We start from the raw sequence: 21190 nt of genomic DNA on the forward strand, positions 1-21190 counted from the left end.
TTGACAAACACTGGTTTAAGCCAAGATATATATTAAACTATGTTTAAAAAAAACCGAAAGGTAGCCACACTTGCTAGTTTGTCATGACATTTATCAAAAAACAAAAATATTTGTCGAACAGTTTTTATATGTACAACATTCATTTGTTTGCGGCTAAAATGTATCTTGGTTTGGACTAAGTACTAAAGGTATTATTGATGGCACATAGTACATTATTTGTTTTAAATTGTAATTTGATTTTTATTATTATTGCTTTTATTTTATTTTTTTCAGATACATATAAATCACTACCATTGCTCTGTTTCACATATTTAAGAGTAAAGGAGTGTTTACACGCATTATTCTCTTATATTCCATAATAATTGTTATAGCACTTAATTAGATTCACTTTTTTAATTACATAATCAATTTTAACTTCTTTCAACTGTGCATAAATTTCGTCATCAAGAAATAATTGCTTCTTGGCTCAAAATTATTACAATAAAATCATCATCGATTATTTTCAATAATCTTGTATTCTTGCTACCGCTCTAACTGTCTACATTAATATCTTTAATGATTAAAATAATTTAACCTTGCCCGCCCTGTGATGTAGTTACGTTAAACATGTTATACTTCATAATGTTTAGATATTACTTCTCATCGATATGGTTAATAAGTATTTATAAATCTTAACACGCTGATTAAAACTTATATTTTCATTTAAATTAAAAAAGTTTATTATTACAGTAAGGAGTCATCCATAAATGACGTTATATGATTTAAGTTATTTTACCCCTTCGTTCCCAACCCTCATTGACACCCTTAATAACAAAATATTTTACTCCCCTGTCTTAATTACGCCAAAAACGTTAAAAAACCACTTTGTTGAAAATTATCGATTTCATTCTGAGATAAAATTTTCATCAACCCCGCCCCCAATTCCCTGGGTCCCTCAGATGATGGTTACTTAAATCTTGACGGCTAAAATTATTAAACATGGGACATGCTTTGCCTACTGATTCTCTGAAGTTCTTTAAGTAATATTGTGGTGTATTAAAGTTGTTAATAGTTAAAGCGGCTGCAAGAATACGATTATAATATTGAAAATTGTTTCTCTTAGGTATTTATTTGTTGTTACATTCTTTTTTGGCTACCTGCTGAATAAATATATGGTAATTTAAAAATCAATTAATTATCTTTCTTATGCGTTATCAACGCGGAATCAATTTCCTCTTTTTCTTGGTCTTTATCACCCCAACCCCACAAATTATGACTTCCATCCCCTGTTCTCTTTACCCTTTTTTCTATAAGATCACGAGATGCTGTCTTGAGTTCATAAGCCAATCCAATCTTTGCCATGAAATCGATAAAAGCTTTGGTAACATTCAGTGGATATCCACCCAGTTCAGCGGTCTTGTAATCCCAAGGGAAAGTGTGGTGATAGTTGTGGAATCCTTCTCCCAGGACGACGGCAGCGACGGATACGTTTTCCACAGGGCTGATGTAGCGATCGTAGGGCTTGCTGCCGAACTTGTGGGCAGCGCTGTTGACTAACCAGGTCACGTTGAGGACATACGTATACCTGAACATGGTGGCCACGAACCAGGCGTTGGATAAGGTTTCACCCCAGAAGTACATCGGGATAACAGTTGGCAAGACGAAACACATCACTGGCATCAAGAAGAGGTAATACCTAATAAATAACGGAAACAATCGATTAATATGTGATAAAGTTCATATAAAAATGCACTTTAGGATTCTGATTTTTCACTCCACACCAACCCAATTTTACAATCACTATATCTCCAAAATCTCAGGTTAAATAAAATACTGCTTCAAAATTGGTATACATAGTGGATATCACCGGCGTCTCTAGAGTATAGACACCAGTGGCGAAGGGTGGAGGTAGGCTGTTAAGATCCGCCATAAATAGTGCACACTAAACTTTATCAATCATACGTATTTGTTTTCATTGAAATAAGACAACAGTTTACAGATGGTGTTGGTTAAATTTTAATATTCAATGAAACCTTGCTAAAACCAAGCCATAATAGATAATAGTCAAAAATACTGGTATTTCTATAAAATATCTAGAATTATGCAATTAAATCATACATGACTTTGCATATTTTATAGATTGAAGAATATTTTTTTATCGATTACGGTTTGGTATAGGCATGGCTTGATGAATTTTTAAAAAATAAGCCGACAATATGTGTAATAAGTATTTTTAATCCAACGAAAATAAATATGTATGACTGAAAAAGTGTGCACAATTTTGTCGTATCGCCGAAAGTATACCAAAACTATTGTGGTTTGGTTTAGGCAGGGCTTACTTTATTTTTAAAAACTAACTAGCACCATCTATAAATTGTAGTCTTAGTTCAATAAAAACAAATACGTATGATTGATAAAGTTTAGTGTGCACTATTTATGGCGGATCTTAACAGCCTACCTCCACCCTTCGCCACTGATAGACACTATGACTCAGTAGCGAGGGGTGGAGGTAGGCTACTAATTATTATACAAACTGGCGTTTGTAAGAACTAGGCAAAGTAAAAAGTGGGTTTTCAATCCCAAAATCTCGGAATCCCATCCAATTTGTTAATCACAAAATCATGGATTTAAAATATAGAAATTTCGGCATTCGCTTTCATAATATATTATGACCTTCATTTGAATTAATCTATGTTTTTTTACTAACATGGTAAAATGTAAAGAAAATTGCTAGTTTCAAAAACATCATTGGCGTAAGATAGAGGTAAGTTGTTAAGATCTGACATAAATAGTACACACTAAACTTTGTCAGTCATACTACTTTGTTGTCATTGAACTAAGATATTATAAATAGTGATGGTTAGTATTAATATTATTAAATTCATTAAACTCTGCCTTACCAAACCATAATATTTTTTTTTAAATACGGTTGGACGGAAATTTTTTGACTATTATATAATGTGGCTTTATTTACGCACGGTTTAATTGAATTTTAAAAACTAGCCAATACTATCTGCAATGTGTAGTCTTAGTTCAATGAAAACAAATACGTATGACTGACAAAGTTTAATGTGCACTAATTATGTCGGATCTTAAGAGCCAGCCTCCATCCTCCTTCGCCAGCAATGTAATGTGAAACATCGATAATAAAAAAATAATTACAAGATAAAAAGAACTTTTTATATACAACGTTTTTAAATTTTCTGTTGAATCATATAAACTTGACTTGACCAGCTTAAACGACCAAAAAAATTTGTACTTCATAGAAATAATACTGAAATGTCATTATGACATGTCATATTGATTTCCATAGCAACGCAAGTATATATTAATAATTTAGTTGCTAGACCCCGTACCCCTCTAGCAACCAATAACGGTGTCGAAATAACTTTTCATACAAAACAGAATTAACTGAAAATGAATTCAATTCTACTTAAAGATGACTAAAAGTATTTAAAAAATGCATTGGCATCGTGTTCTGATATATTCTAAGTTTCAAATGTCTAGCTAGTCGGGAAGTTAGCTAAAAATCGATTGCAAGATTTGTACCGTACAAAGAACCTGATTCCAATGAAAATCATATTATGAAAGCGAATGCCGAAATTTCTATATTTTAAATCCATAGAGATTTTGTGATTAACAAATTTGGGATTCCGAGATTTTGAGATTTAAAACCGTACTCTATTTTGCCTAGTTCCGACAAACGTCAGTTTGTATAATAATTAGTAAAACACTCTATAATAGTTATATACAGTACGATTTAATTATTCATGACTTTAACATTGTTCACTGAAAAATGGAATTACATTATTTAGAGTTCATCGTATTTGTACAATGTAATTATTCCTAAGTTAAACATCAATTCGCTATTATTCCGATTGATTATTCATACGCTAAAGACCGTCAATACAATGAGTCGTTTAAACGGACATATCAGAAGACTGGAATAATTAATTTGAATACAAGTTAATTATTAATGTAGTTTCGTTTTAATTTCATCATTGACTTTGTAATATTTACGACAGTATAAATATGATAATATACATTTTCTTTTTACATCGGCAGCACCGGATTTACTCTATGGCTAAAGGAGCAATGGCACAAGGTCTAGTCCTTTTGAACGCGCCGTTGATTAATAGAGTTGCAACCCCTAAGCACCCTACGTGAAATATCAACATCTCAAAATTGTTCCTAAACTTTGACGAGTACTTCTTGCGATTTGTGATTGTAGCTAGTATAAGTAATGTGCGACTTCATTTTGTACGGTTCCATGAATAAACATAACTCGTCGTTGTTTTGTAAACAGGGCGAATTAACCAAAATGCTATTTTACAGGAGGAGAATTTTTAACTTTTGAAATTTATTTCTTAATTACCTTTTCACGACTATAAATGTAGAAACAAGTTTATAATAAAGCTTAGAAATAATACTGTCTTTATAATAGGCCTAATATATCACATTCGCTTTTTATCCGTAACACTAAGTGGATATCCGCTCTTACGATTATCGTTTTTAAGTACTTTTCTGTGGAAATACAAATTGGCCGTTTTTACACAACAAAGCTAGTGAGATACATATTGTTTTTTCATTAAAATTTCAATTTCGCTAAAATGGTTGATTTGCCCTTTTAACAAAATACCGAACATGAAGAAACAGAACGGTGACAAAACAAAATAGCAATAAACAGAACATGAAGAAATTTAATATAACAGTGACAAAATAGAATACCGATAAACAAAACTATGACATTTCAGGAAAAAGTATAACATTTAATATTTAAATTGTCATATCTCTATAATTTATGTTGTATAGATGTTCAATAACACAGGTTTTCAATACGCCGTAAAAAATCAAACTATATAATTTGTGCATTCGCTGGAAAGCCTCAATTAAACGGGACTCAACCTAATGTTACCGGCAAGCTAAGTATATTAAATTGTCTTAATCAATATAATATATTCAAAGTGCTTTGGTGACTAGGTACAACGAAATAATGAGTTTAATAATTCTGAGGAGTTGTGCATGATTATCAAAATCAAGCAGATAAATTGAGATTTTTATGCCAAATAGCTGCCAACATATAGTGATTATAAATATTAAATACTTATAAATTTAAGTTTTGCAAGTTTTTAGTAAATAAATAGATACGACAAAGATGAATGTTTTATTTTTCCACTGGCTGTTCTGTTTTGTCACTGTTCTATTTCTTCAGGTTATGTTTATTCATTTTCTGTTCTGACTTCTGTCATGTTCTTTTATATCATGTTCTGTTTTATCTTGTTTCATTCAACCCATGTATGTGAGTCATATCAATCAGTGTTTTTTAAACTATCGTGCCGTGGAAATCACGTCATGATCACCTGTTTTAAAAATTAAATAATAATTTGTTTATTGGGTATTAGTGACGCTATCACAAATTATATGAACCGTAATAAATAACTTAATAAGTAATAATATCAACAAACACTAAGCAGTCACGCGATTTTACTGTGTTATCAATTTTATAATTATAATATTTTTTTTAAATAATTCAATAAATATACAAATAAACTTATTTTTAATTCTGCAATATTTTAGGAAATCAAAAAGATTTTTTAAATAATATAATACTTATCAAGATATTATAAATTATTTTTATAGGTAATATCAACAAAACAGGTCATATTATAATAACAAAAATAGATTAATCACAAATATCATGCATATTATTTTTTTTTTTGCATGTTCGATCATAAGAATTGGGAGGTTAGAAATGTATGTTAGCCACTTGCTTAAAGCCTATTGGGTACATACTCTGAGTTAAAACAACATGCGGATTTTCCAGGCGCGGGACTCGAACCTGGGACCGCCGACATTATAAGTCTGAAGCGTAATCACTCGGCCATTATGGGGCCGTTAAATTCTATTCATATTCTATATATGAGAAATTTTACATAATACTATTATTTGTATTGACCTATTATTTCCGATATAAACTGATTAAGTAACTACATATTATTAGTATCTAATGAAAGACTGTTGATATGTTCAATTTTATTTTTCATATATTTATCGCAAACGGGGATTTATTACCTAATAGAAATGGGAAAATGGTTCTAATTTTAAAATAAAATAGGTATGATAGAAAAAAAAACCAACGTTAAAACCAACCATAAAAGGGCCATGTATCACAAATATTGAATTGAATTATGGGTTTCTATCGATTCTATGAAATTTTTGTGCAATAATTGAACTATTTTTTACGGCAATCTTCGTAAACAATACTTACAATTATTAAGCAGGCGTGGGCAAACTTTTTGGATAAAGAGCCACATTAGGAATATAAAATGGACGACGGGCCGCAAGTAAAATACTATTTTTAGATTTACATTATTTATGGTCATGAAAAAGGAATTTCAACATAAAACAATAAATAAATTCTCTAATAGTATAATGTAATTAATGTATTAATGAAACTGTTTTACATCTTTCAACATTTTTTTTAATTTCAGGTGTTAATTTTGTAGTTGAGATTCTAAAAAAATGCATTTAAATGTTCATCGGCGATGCTTGATCGTAAAGAGTTATTCATAATTGAAAATGTTTGTTCAAATATGCAGATTGATCCAAAAATAATCTTTAAGTTGTTCGAATTTGTCCGAATCAAAAGTGTTGTAAAAATTACAGATTTTTTTCTCGGCGGTGCAATTATTCATGTATAAGTAGGTATTCAAATTTTATTTTTAAAAAAGCGTAAAAACGTAAACGTTGTTCAGAAATATGATTAAAGTTCGCGGGCCGTAGTTTACCCAAGCCTGAATTAAGGGGTCGTCTAAATATGATGTTACGCATTAATTATTTGTTGAAAGGGTCCAGATACATTGTGATGATTAAAACATAATATTTATTATTTATTATAAACTTATTTTTTTAAGAATTAACTAAGTATTTTAATATAATATTGCAGTAGACCATTATGCTTACTTAAATCAAGAATTTTCAAGTATTTTTATTTAACGAATTGGGTAGTATACAAAAAAAATATGACATAATTAAACTGAGTAATCAAAAATTTTGTGACAACGGAAGATGAGAATTAAAAATATGGACCCCACATCCTGAAGCGGGCCCCCAAGCTAGGATGTTTGGCGGGCCCCCCTACCTATCGCTAAGGGTAAAGGCAGTTTGACGCACTGCAGTAGCGTTTTCCAAATGGCGTACGCGGTAAAATTAAAGTGTATTTCTAGCGATTTTTTGTAGTTTTAATATATGTACATCCATTTGAATTATGGAGTTGTCGAGTATCGGCCCACAGTTAAAAATTGCATCGTAAAACCAAATTTTTTAAAATTATTAATATCATTGAAGCAAAATAGCGACTTTTTTTACTATTAGAGCAAATTTGTGATCTGTGTTTATCTCACTTATCTGGTCGACTCGTCACGACGGGCCCTTCCTGAGCCCGGGCCCCCAGACTAGAGTCCTGTCAGCCCCCCCCCCCTTTGTGGGGGCCATGAATTAAAGATACAGAAAATGATGGGATGTCAACTATGTGGAAGACACCCAAAAATTACCAATAACAAAATATTTAAATTTGACTTAGTAATACCGCCAAAAGTTCATTTCCGATTCACAACTGCATTCACCTTTCAACGTAACGAATGCTCAGTATGCATTTATTTTCATAATTTAAATGTCATCGAAACGTTCACCTGAATTCAATAATAACAGCCGTCTCAACTAATATTGAATAATGCTTTCATTGACCTAAACATCCTAAACGAATTACCTATGTCTACGAATAGGACACGGAAATCTTTATGCCGGGGGTATGACTTTATATATTAGCCGATATGTCATAGCGCGTACGTTACTCACGTATGTCACGCTTGAGCGGGGAGAATGTAATATGTAAAAGAATATAAAATCTTTAGTTTTCAATGGCCAAATACAAAGATGTCGAAGTTATCTTAAAAGAACTACATATTGAATATACATAATTTGAAAACACCTCAGATATATACCTACCAATTAGATAAAAATAATTACAAGATAAAAAGAACTTTTATATATCTACCACGTTTTTAAATTTTCTGTTGAATCATATAAACTTAACAATTCTATGTATTAATAAATATAGAATACTGAAATGTCATTTTGACATTTCATATTGATTTCCATAGTAACGCACGTATATATTAATAATTTAGTTGCTAGAATCCCCTTAAGCGTCAATTACATTGAGCTTCTTTACAAGCTGTGTGATTCAGCTACTGCGATTTGATGATTACACACAAAACTTTCCCTTCGCTGAGAAGCCACAAGCCAGCGACTATTTTGACAGAACGTAGTTCGTTTTTTTACCGGGAGGTTGCTACTGCGCTCTACTGCGCAGACGCAGTAGGCCCACACGCCGGCGTGTAGCGTGTTGACCGGCTTTCAACTTTTCTCGGTAGAGTGTTTACAACCAGCTTATTAGCTTGTTCGATGATTACACTAGGCGACTTTACAGGCAGATTGTAAATTCGCCAATAAACAGCTCGTAAAGAAGCTCAATGTAATTGACGCTTTAACAACGATTTTTTTTCCGAAATAACTTTCCATACAAAATAGAATTAACTGAAAATGAATTCAATTCTGTTTGAAGATGGCTAAAAGTATTAAAAGAATGCATTGTTCAATATTGCAAGATTGGATAAACAAGAAAAAATTTATACTGGACACACAAGAAAATATCTGTACCGGACAAACAAGAACACGAGCTAATAAAAACGTGGTAAAATACGACACCCGACGGGACTTGAACGACTGGATTCGCGCTAATGTGCCTTAACCAATTAAACTACGGGCATCATACTTAATTACGACGAATTTAACCAGTTTACATGTAGTGTTTATCAAATTGCGTTTATGTTGACTATCGAGTTTTTGTATTTTAAATTAAGGCAATATTAATTGCCCTAATTATTACTAACTGATATAATATAATATCTGAAGTGCTTTTAAATATTTATGTATATTCTTTATATAATAGGTATATACAATGGCCAATATATTAACGTAAGTATAATAATTATATTATCAGTATGTTTAATAAATATATTATTATCATTCTATTTTGGCAACCTTACCGTCAAATTTTAATATTCATAATCGCTAAGCCAGATGCATACTAATCAAATTCAATTCGTATCGACTATAAAATAATTTGTTATTGTTTTTCTTACCGTTTTTGGAAGCTTAAGACAGGGTCACCAAAGAGGTCACTGAAGTCGATTGTGTGACCCTTGGCCTTGATCTCAGGGTGTTTCTTGCACAGCAACCATCCGACGTGGGAGAAGAAGAAGCCTCTTGTGGCGTTATGGGGATCAGCGTCGGTTTCGCTGTACTTGTGATGCATTCTGTGGTCTCGCGCCCAGTCGATTACAGAATCCTGCATTAATGTAACGTCGTATTATCATCTCAAAAGTATAGCATTATTAGTGTGAATAATGACAGAGTTAAAATTAAAAAAAAAAAAAAAAATCGACCATGTCCGATCCTAATAGGATCATAGATGGGCCTCCACAGAGTAGAGGTTTGTATTAACGATATTGTTTTTTTTACCAGACATAGATGTCAGCCACTTTCTTAACATAGTAGGTCCATTCTCTGACTCACACACAAATTGAAAAACAATAAGTGTACTTGCCAGACTCAGGTTTCGAACCTGGGACACACGGCGTTATAGTCCAACGCTTAAGCCGTGCGGTTCACTTAATGTTTCAACATTCAATTGGAAATTTTTATACATACCTATATATTATTATATTATATTAAGTGAGTTTTTTACAAACAAAAAAATAACATGTATTGTGTGGTCTAAAAATAGGTACACGGTTAACGCTTGATTAAAAACTTTCCTAAAAAAATACTTATGTTTTAGCTCGATCACTTTTCATATTTTATATGATTAATTCAATAAAATCAGATGAAATTATTTCTTTATTCTAATTTCTAGCTACGCCAAAGTATGAGTAAAGTAAATAATGTAATATTTGGGTTGTTTTACTCAATGACAGCGTTTCTCAAACGGGGTTCCATGAAAAAAAATATTCAACAAAAAACTACACAATACAAAAATTAAAATTATAATGATATATTGTAGGTACGTTTATATTTGATGGAAAAAACAATATTAAAGTCAGAACTATTTTGTGGCTCAGCTTTTATACTAAATTGTTTCTGTAATAATTATATTGTTGTAGATTTACTACCGCACCAACTCTTAAATACTAGGAAATGATGTTACTGTTGGAATCATATTTTGAGTTTCGAGACACTTTTCAGCCCTCTGTGACAGTCAGGGTCACCACCCACGCCGATGGCTTAACCACAGCGACGATATGCATTAGATTAGATCATAAACGGCCGGTCGATGGGCTATACGTATTTCGCAACGTCTGTAGTAAGTTTAACCCGCCGATTGGCAGTTTATTGCCTATTGCATCGCGTCGCTGCGGCCAGCCATCACTGTGCGTGGTAGCCCTTAATGCCATAGACATAACGTGGTTACACGCGCTGTAAGAACACATGTATCTCTGACGGATCTTGCATGATAATTTATATGTATATTTAAGTAAAACCGCCTCATTTGCCCTGCTGACAAGGTCGTTTATTTATTGCCACGACACATATCTATATTCATATATTTAAATGACAGGAAAGATGACACACTGTGAAAACTGCGGTTTCTATATCGAGACACACACGTCATCGCGGTTGTTTTTGGAACTAAAAGCATTGCAAAACCACCAGCATGAAAAAGTGTTTGGCGTAATAATGTAATCGCAAACAGCGTTATGGCGTACATGTCAATATATAGAAGGCGCACAGTAATTGCTTTCTTCTTAAAAAAATGTAACTTTCAATTTATGTGTAGATACTTGACCTTGAACAAAGTTGACATTGAACCAATAGCTTCCGGGTATCCTAAATTGAATAATGCTGAAATACCTAGTGTACTTAACAATGATTAAATTGAAATAAAGAAGCTAAGAATCTCTTGCATGCATCGAATATTAGTTGAATAATTAATTATTGTGTAATATGAAATAAATTAAATACCTGAAATGCGATAGTGTTGAATGCTGTCAGTAAAATCCTCAGTGGTAGTCTGGCTTTATAGGATTTATGAGCCCATAATCTATGTGCTCCAGCTGTTATTCCTAAGCCCGACATGATGTACAGGGCGAATGCTACGAATAAAAAAAAAACAAAAAATATTTTAAAAGTAATAATTTTAATTTTTCCAAAAATAATCATATTACTTAAGGCAAAGTCTTTACCTGCCAGAGGTAGGTATCTGGCGGAAAAATACGAAGCTTATAATTTGAGTCATTTCTTTGATAATTCACAATTTAACCTGTATTAATTAATAAATATGTATCTGAAAACATTAAAAAAAATATAATTTTTATTTTTTATTTTGGTATGGTCCCAATATTGAAGCTCGATCTGACATGAATAAAAAGAACTTCAAGTTATACACATTAATATTTTTACAAAAATCGATGATTTTAAAATAAATATAAAACAATAATGAAACAATGAATATGTCAAAAATCTGTTAGATATATCATAGAAAACGTAATAAACTAAATTATAATAATAAATATGACCATAAAATAATATGTCATAATAAGATGGGGTCCTTTAACAAATTCACATTTTATAACATTTTTTTACAATTATTGTAAGTTTATATCTAACTAAAAATAAAAAATATATTTTTTAATGTTTTCAGATACATTTTTTATTTATTAATACAGTATAAATTATAAATTATCAAAAATATGTCTCAAATTGCAAGCTTCGTATTTTTTCGCTAGGTGCTTCTGGTAGGTAGAGGTATCGCCTTAACTAACATTTTTACTCCGGTTCGGTAAGTTATAAAATAATATACTTATATATTATATTTTAAATAAATTGTTGATAATATATAGATCCCATAACAAACAACCAAGCATCGTAAAAAGTTTTTAAAACGGGGTCTCGACAAGGTAAAAATCACTACTCCTAACCACCTGACTCCGTAACTGGAAGGCAAGTAGATAACAGCTTCAACTGTGGGGTAGGTACTGTATGTGTGGTTCACAACGGAGCGAGTAAAATCCAGTCATAGAGACAGTCATGTACTACACTGAGTAAGCCCGGCTTTACGGGGTCTATATTGCAGTGGAAAAGTTGATTTTCTTTATTTGTTTTTCTTAGTATAACATAAGATATAACATTTTGACGTGCCAGTTTCCACGTCATGCATATGATAACGTTGGAATTTAGTATATTTTTCTAAATAACTATTGGTATATTATATTACATTGGGCTATCATTATTGTACTAATATAATATATTATATAATATATGCAACAGCAAATGCAAAGCTTCATAAGCCGTCTTGCAAGTTTCCTATCAGCGAGGGTGTCTGACAAGGAGACACCATCTCACCCAAATTATTCACTGATACTCTGGTAGATCTATTCAGGCGACTTGACTGGGAAATAGTGGAATCGCCATCGGTCACCTGCGTTTTACTGATGACATGTTTGTCTTTGCAAATAACCCAGAAGACCTTCAGAACTAGACGCACGAGTTTGCAATGTAAGTTTAAATATAAATTTCTCAAAGACAAAAGTAATGCTAAACTTCTTTGCTGAATCAAAGGTAATCCTCATCAATCAAATTGAAATCGAGCGAGTCAACAACTACGCCTATCTTGGACAATAAATATCAATTGACGGCGTTATGTATGGCGAGATTGTTCGCAACTAAACTGGCATGGAGTGAATTTGGGCGCCTGGATAGTATCTTCAAAAGTGACTTCCCATCGTAACTTAAGCGTAAAGTGTTCAACCGATGTGTGCTATCAACGCTTACATATGCATATTGTGAAACATGGATTCTTAATGTAAGAGAAAGTAGCGCAATGTGGCGTGGAAATGTGTATATTGGGCATAACGCGTAAAGATCACTAAAGAATCCAATGTATAAGGAAGTAAACAAGAGTAATCGATGTGATAGAGGTTCGTGAGCGGATAAAATGGCCGGACATCGTTGAATGGACAACCGCTGGATAAATGCCTTCATACAGTGGTACGCAAGGGGCACTAAATGCCCACAGAAACGCCCTTAAGCCCGCTGGATTGACAAGCTCATAAAGTTCGGTGGATGTACGTGACACCAAAGATCTAGGGACCTATAAGAGTGGAGAGAGCTAGGGGAGGTCTTCATCTAGCAGTGGATCGACTCTGGATGATAATTGTGCTATTTCATAACAGGCTGCTTTCAAGAAAACTAACTTTTATGTAAACCAAAGAAACCTTCTACAATATAATAATTCGTATTTATTTGTTTAAGAAAAAAAAACATTGTGTACATAACAAATCTATATTCAAGACGTCCACGCTGGCAACCTCGTTAAACTTCACGATAATTATCAAAATTTGTTTGACCAAAAATTATTTTAATGAACGTTTAATGAAGTTGCCAGCAACTTGTTGCCAATGTGGACACGGCTTAAGATTTACATTATAACCAATATTACCCTCACAAGAGAAAAGAAGAGAATACATTATAATAATAATTTAAAAAAAAAACATAAGTACAATTTTATACAGAAAAATAAAATTTCAAATACAAACTACATAGCACGTCACTACATTATCGATGCAAAAAATTTGCAACACAACTCAGGTCGATAAAATGTGGGATATTGTTGGAAACTATTTTTTGCATACGTTTATTATACATGAAAGAAAACATCACAAGCCATATATTATCTAGATCAGACGACTTCCGTGGGCAGGACATGTGTAGCGCATAAATAGCTTCAGATATAGTTCGAAGGTTCTCTACCGTCAGGGTGTGGCACAATATTGCGAATTTCAATCGTAGTGCATTTATTGCAATGTAGTAAACTATTTGCGGAAAATGATGTTAATTCGTTCGTATTACTTAATTAACATTTTATTACCTTTATTGCATTATATAATTTGACGCAAACAGTTAAGTAACATACTGAAACAAAACCAATAACTATCACAATAAAATTGTTCAATATCCGCCGCGTAATTGAACACATGTTTATGTGAACATACATTTAAAAAAAATATATTTTCATTGTACTGTTACAAAATAGATAATAATATGTAAATTTTAATTATAATTTACTACTTTGTAGATTATTTTGACAAATGAATTTATATGAAATGTGAAGTTCTTGTCAAATAAAACTTTTCGCGCACTAAGAGAATATTTTTTTATTAAGAGTCCATTTGTTATCGTGACGATCTTAATTCATAATGTCGTGCCGTAGCCTGATTGATAGAAAAGCAGATCATTTTCAAATAGGATATTAATATGATAATAATTTTATGAATGGTTATTATGTTGAGATATTCATTTAAATGTACTTACCAAATAAATCAGTCTGCCATTTTGCTGAAGTTAGTAACAAAAATGCTCCATAGAGAGCTGCAATGTGGAGGTATGCGAATAAAACTATATTCCTCCAGACGGGTTGAATTTTCCTGTCATCCGCTTTGCAGTGCGAACCAATCCCTTTGTACGAAGAAGGCTCCACTTCCAAAGTTTCGTCTTCAAAGAGGACACCTGTGGTGTCTGATGAGTTGGGCGGCATGGTTACTATAACGAAAAGAAAATTTTCAATTAGGTTTTGTAGCTAATTAATTTTGAAAGTTTATACTCAGGGGTGATTGCGACGAAATGATACCATTTTTAGTAAAACTTTCACGAGCTTTCTTTGATAATGCTAGTAACTTAATCAAAAACTCTGCCTATTTTAATATTGAAGAATGAAACGAAAATGTTCTAAAGGACAACTTACTGACGAGTTATAAATATTATTCATGTTTTGTTAATATAAATTATCATAGATAATTATGTACCGATCTGAGGCGGAAGACAAGTACTGAAATGATTAAATAGAGCTTGGAATTGTATCGTATACACTAGATGCCACAATGGGAATGAGAGAGATACCTCACCTACAGTCTAATATAACCAACTGGAAAAAAATTAAATAATAAAACTGAATGAATTAAAAAACTAATTTAAAAGTCGAATGATCACAATTAATTGGTCCATATAAAATAATATCATCTTAACAACTTAAGTGCACTAAAAAAACACCAAATTAGATCGTAATATACCTACTAATAAATACGAAATACGAGTATTTAAATATTTTGTATACCAAAGGGAGTAGAAGTATTTTTTATAACCTGTTATTATTATAAATTAATATAATAAGGTTATCATATGACATTTATCGTTATGAGTTAGTTAGAGACATAAACTTACATATTCCAAAAATCAAGTTTTGAGATAATCGCAAAAAAAACACCAGAGCACTGTTTTTTTGTAATTAGAAGAAAAGTATTGAACTCTCTTGAATATTAATGAGTTAGTGAGTCGATTTATATTACTCTTTTTCAATGTATATGATAAAGGCTGCACACACACACAGCACTATGATAAATAGAGCTCCCTGATTGGTTAAAAAGACCTTGGTGACAGAGCTCACATTATTCATTGAAAAATGTGAGTTATGACACCAACAGTCAACTTTGTCAACGATTTTAACATGGTTTAAAGTAACTTGTGATACCCTACTATTGCCTTTGTAATCACTTCACAAAATGTGAGTTATGACTCTAGGCGACTTGTTTGTATTGATTTATTGAAGCAAAAATTATTCATGTAATAATGAATCTGATACTAGAAAATCAGGAAAATCCAGCTAATGAAACACTGCATGTAAAAAACAAATTAACCAGAACTTGGAAATCTTTGACCCTTTACAATCAACCCGTTTTTCCTTTACTAATCGTTCAACCAAAAAGAAGACTCCAGAATATGAATAATATCATAAGCAAACATTGAATTAGTATTTCTAGCGAAAATCCCTTATTTACCTAAGTATCTACTATTTACAAAAAAAAAAAAATTCTAATCAATTGGGTGCATTAAACATGATAAATGTTAAACAGATTCTCATATACTTAACCCCGTAAATGTGAATCTCTAAATATATAAACTTTATAAATGGTTTCATATTGTTAAGATCATGTCGTGGTCACCATTATGGGGTTGGTGTAATAGGTGACCAGTAAAACACGTCAGGGCACTTTTGATATATTATTATTATGATATTTTATATATAAATATTTTAGTCGGTTACATGAAATGTAGCTGTGTGTGAGTGTGTAATGCGCGTGTGTTGTGCCCGGAGGCCTATGATGGACTGAGTAAAGACTGATTTGAGCCGGATGCTACTTATACTTTCTTCTGTTAGATACCCATTTTTCGCATCTCCCAGCAAGAAGTCTGTTGTAATTATTAATATGGTATGAACATATTTTCACAATACATTTATTAATGTCACGGATAAATTGTCGATTTCCGTCGATTTTGTAATGTGTATTCTAACAAAGAATCTAATAATGTATTTAATGATAATTAATTTAAGTATAATATACTTGTCGGGTAACTATCATTAAATACATTATTATTATATAGGATGTACATAAATTTTTATTTTAAATTAATCGTCTGTAAAAATTTGAAATTAAACGAATCACAAAATATATTCGTTAGAGATATTTGGCCTATAGGTACAGCCATTGCCGACTCAAGTAGAAAGCCGGTACATTCACAACGACTGGTCCTAATTTTTCTGCCCCTCCCGTTGTTGTATATGTATATATGTTGTACAGTCATTGCCTGACATTGTTCTATAGAGTGCTCATGATGGCGCGTCTGTCGTGTTCACACACAGAATGGTTTGATTTGAATAGATAAGTTACATGATAAATAATTCACTAACATTAACACACATTCTACAAATGTAATGCATAGATCAATGCTACATATTTTTTGGAAATCGATATTACCACCGGTTTTTGTGTGAAGGACTAGTCTAACTTTGACAATGCTGATGAATAACAAGAATATATATTATTTATTAATAATACTGATAGTTAATAATATATTTGATTTGAGAATTTTTTTATAATCAATTTGAAACGAGAAAGGGCGAATCAATATGTCAAACAATCTGGGATCTGATTTTGACAGCTGAAAAGTGGACCACTGGTTGCTTGTGCAAAAAGTTATGCTCAGGCTTTATTAATCTAAAGATGGCGGTCGTACAGCGCATTGCATTTATTCAAACGGACATTCATTTCAACCTTACAATACGGTGCCGTCTACTTACCAAAGAAGGCATGCAACATCTTCGTCAATTTTAATGGATGCTTTGGTTATAAAATAATACAAATCGCATTTTGTTATTTATATAATTCGTCATTAAATTTATAAAACAGAATATTTATCATTATAAACAATAATAAACATAAACTATTTTTTAATACGTTCTCAAATCGTGTCTCTTATTCGTTGAATAAAATAAAAAGTTAATTAAATTATTAGCAAGTCTAAGTATCTACGTTATAAAAACTAAATAATGGAGTGATTTGCGGCGTCGGATAGTAATTAAGGAATTAATTGATACCTACCATATCTAAATATACTAAAACCGATAGCCAACATGATGACTCAATTCGATAAGCATTTCATGTAACAACTACTAGTTAAAATCGTCGTATTTAACTAAGTTGCCCGTAGCTTAATTGGAAAAACATACTGACGCGAATCCAGCAGATGTTCAAGTTGTCGTATTTTTTTCTACGAAATGATTTTCTATAGTGTAATAAACATAATTATCAAATATATTATTGATACTCTTTGGGAATTCGGTAACGCTATGCAGTACTTGTTAGATATGGAAAAAAAATATATAAGCTACATCATTTCAACATTAAATTTTGCGAATAAGTACCCAACATAAATGCGATTTTACGATGCACATGCACTAGATGTGTATAGATCAAGCATTTAAATAAAACGCATGTTAGTGATTCGCGACGCACTATTTCGTCGGAACGTTCACATGATGCGTTTTAATTCATCGCAGCTTATCTACCAGTTACGAAGTGATCTCTAATCATCGTCCAATTTAGAGTCCAATAATTAAGTATTTTAAAATGTATTATGTCATTATTATGGTTCAGTAGATATAATGATTTTCCGTGTACTAATGTGGTCCAGAAAAAATCATACCTACGCAGATAGATCAATATCATTATGATTAAGATGTAGAAAACATGCGTCTACTGCAGTGGTAGCAAACATATGGCACGCGAATGTTTTATTTTGAAGAGAAAAAATATACATTTTACAATAATAAATGACAGATCGCATTGTATAAAAAATAGCAGGCAATTACTCTTCAAGAATAAGAATTACCTACGTTTAATTTTTATATATAATTGCATATATCGGTCGTTAGGCTTTATGCGTCACATATAATATTATCGCACTAACCTCATCAGGCGGCGGCGGCTCCGATTTTGATCGATTTACAATGCTTGAGACCACTGTAGCGAAAGAATGCTTCATCTGATCGGAGCAATTCTAGTGTCAATTTGTGCGTAAACAACCAAAATAAGTAATACAGTAACAGACAATTATTTCAGTTCTACCCAAAAAAATGACTGTTCCAAATAAGAAACAAAACTTGGTGGAGCTTGATTTACATGTGTGTAATGTTCTGCAAGTGATATCTACAACATCATTTTTAGTAGAATTTTGATTTTTTTTTCTCCATGAAAAACTGGTCGGCACGTCAGATAGCCGTAAATAATATTTGGGAAATTTTGGCAGGCGTACGTAAAAAGGTTCGCCAACCCTGTTCTACTGCTTTTAAGTCGTTGACATTTTGACCGTAACTTTTTATAGTTCATTTAACATGGTTCTTAAAAAAAACGTCTAAAGTCTAAACATTTGGTAATTAAATAAATATCTAGTTTCTATTCACGATAACACGTCTAGCTTTTTAAATATTCCTAATATTTTTTATTCGATACATGTTTGTGACATAAAAAGCGCCCTCGAAATGCTGCATTTTTTTTACATTTCACTATCGCTTCCTTAAGCGTCAATAGCAAAATTATAATCAATAATTTAAAAAAAAATCAAGATCATCCGATAGGTATATAGAACATGCCCATAAGGCACAAAGAAATTAGCATTATACCTCGTTTACACGTGCATGGATTTACTGTTGACAGTAAGTATTATCGCGGCCATAACCAGAAAACTTATAGATAAACATGTATTATTCTCCAGTTGACAAGATTGCATGCATGAATTAAAAAAGTTTGGAAGCTTCTGTTCTGAATCGCAGTAAAACGATAGTGGCAAATCTGTCGGCAAAAAAAAAACAAACGAATATTCACTACCTGTCAAATAGTGCGAAGTAGTACCATAAAATGACATCATCGCGTCTCGCTCACTCTTAAAAAATGTGATTGGAGAAACAGTCGGCACTTTTACGTGTAAGCAGTTATTGTCACGATAGTTTAAAATAAGCACTATTGCACGGGTCCAGGCGCTATTATGCCTGTTTTTAGAGGGCATGTAAAACTTCAAATTACAATTCATCCATCACATGATTTCGATACTTACCAACTATTTACAGTATCGCCACAATATTCTTTATGTACATACATACTATAACGATAGTAATTTAGTTAATTGATATAACCATATTATTCATTCATGTACCTACTCGCAAACAAACTTCAATAATAATAACATTAAATTTATTGTGATTGAAACATCTGTCCATTTTATAAATAGGAGAGACATTCTAATGAATGTAATGATAGGTTGTACTACTTATTTGAGAGAAATTCTCATAATAATTACAGTTATTAGTTTCATCAAAATATTTAAACCCTGTCAACCATAACATTTTTACTAATTATAGATGTTTAAAAACGGAAAGAGCTAATTAAAAGTATATTAATTTATTTACTTCAAAAACATTTTAAATGTGTATTGTTTTGAAGGCGTACCTAATATTTTATCAAAATTAGAGCTTGTTATAAAATACTTTTTGAAGAGATGTTAAAAAACATTTGTTTTTAAATATCGTCGTTGATTCTACAATACCTGCTATGAGTACAAAACCATATCGTCCAGGAGACAAATAAAACCATTTTAAAAAACGGTGTGTGTACTTATGTACGCGCGTTAGAAGTTATACTTCTTTGGCGTAACAAAACAAAAACAAAACTTGTCATAACCTAGATTCTTCGACTAGCTCTTAATTATCTTGTTAAATTACACACTCAAGAAAAAGGAACGCTTATTGGAACGCCGTTGGTTTATTTCTATACACTTTAATTTATATTACTAAATTATATAATTATTGTTTGTTGTTTTTATTTTAAAAGTAACAACCGCCACTATGACGTTTAATAGTTTGTTTACGTAAGGAATTGTAAATGGCCGACAATAGTAAATTCGCTGTCTAGGCAACGGAACAATTCTAAACTATAATTTTATACTGTATAATAGATTCGCTGCCTAGGCAATGGAACAATTCTAAATTATAATATTATACTGTATAATCGTCATGATTGCATTATCATACTGTAGCGTAAAGGTAGTGCGTTCGGCCGATAACCGAATTTCGGTGGTTCGAATCCAATCGAGTGCGTTTATTTTCGTGTGAAAAAATAAATTATGTGTCACACGCCAAAAATACACTCTGATCTGATTTTCCAATCGCGCCTAAAGACGTATAACTTCAAAAAACCTTCATTTGTAGGTTGCCAAATACTACAGTGAATTATTTAGTCAAATTTTAATTTATTTATTTACGTCAAACAACATTGTAAAGTTTAAGACGTTCACAACATGAAAAGAATTAAAACCATGGAAACGTCGAATTTTCTATAAAATAAAATTGTGTGTAGCTTGAAATCATTTTTAGCTCTGATCATGTAAGCGTACAATTATTCCGCGATATATGATGAAATTATTTCTTGGTGACTCCGTGGTAAAGGGTGGAGAGAAGCTGTGGAGATTTTGCATAAATATTGCTCACTAAACTTTGTCAATTATACTAATTTGTTTTTATTTAACTAATAATACAAAAAAACAGCTGGTATTGGACTAGTTTTTTTTTTAATTAATTAAACCTTGTCTATAGTCTAGTAGACCAAACCACAATATTACAAAATACTTTTTTTGTTTTTTTTTTACCATGCCCTTGCTTTTTCGTACAAGGTGATTGTTAGTAATTTTGCTACACACACACTTT

At 31.8% G+C, this 21190-nt stretch overlaps 1 protein-coding gene across 3 annotated transcripts in view; it reads right to left on the bottom strand.

Moving 5' to 3' along the window:
- Positions 1 to 270: 270 nt before the first annotated feature.
- The window catches only part of LOC147078296 (acyl-CoA Delta-9 desaturase-like), a 63936-nt gene continuing 43016 nt past the window's right edge, over positions 271 to 21190 (bottom strand). The window contains exons 1-5 of one of the 3 annotated variants that reach the window (XM_085958370.1): positions 14904 to 15005; positions 14413 to 14640; positions 11065 to 11195; positions 9186 to 9391; positions 271 to 1675 (exon numbers count right to left, since the gene is read on the bottom strand). In XM_085958370.1, the coding sequence (XP_085814496.1) occupies positions 1171 to 1675; positions 9186 to 9391; positions 11065 to 11195; positions 14413 to 14635 (1065 nt within the window). In that variant the 5' untranslated portion in view covers positions 14636 to 14640; positions 14904 to 15005 and the 3' untranslated portion in view covers positions 271 to 1170. Of the gene's footprint in view, positions 1676 to 9185; positions 9392 to 11064; positions 11196 to 14412; positions 14641 to 14842; positions 15006 to 21190 lie in introns of those variants that run through there. The other 2 variants (XM_085958361.1, XM_085958352.1) reach the window with 2 other exon arrangements.

This window comes from Rhyacophila brunnea, unplaced genomic scaffold (assembly GCF_057557595.1).
Source record: "Rhyacophila brunnea isolate RB1 unplaced genomic scaffold, BYU_Rbru_1.0 scaffold_11, whole genome shotgun sequence".
Taxonomy (NCBI): domain Eukaryota; kingdom Metazoa; phylum Arthropoda; class Insecta; order Trichoptera; family Rhyacophilidae; genus Rhyacophila; species Rhyacophila brunnea.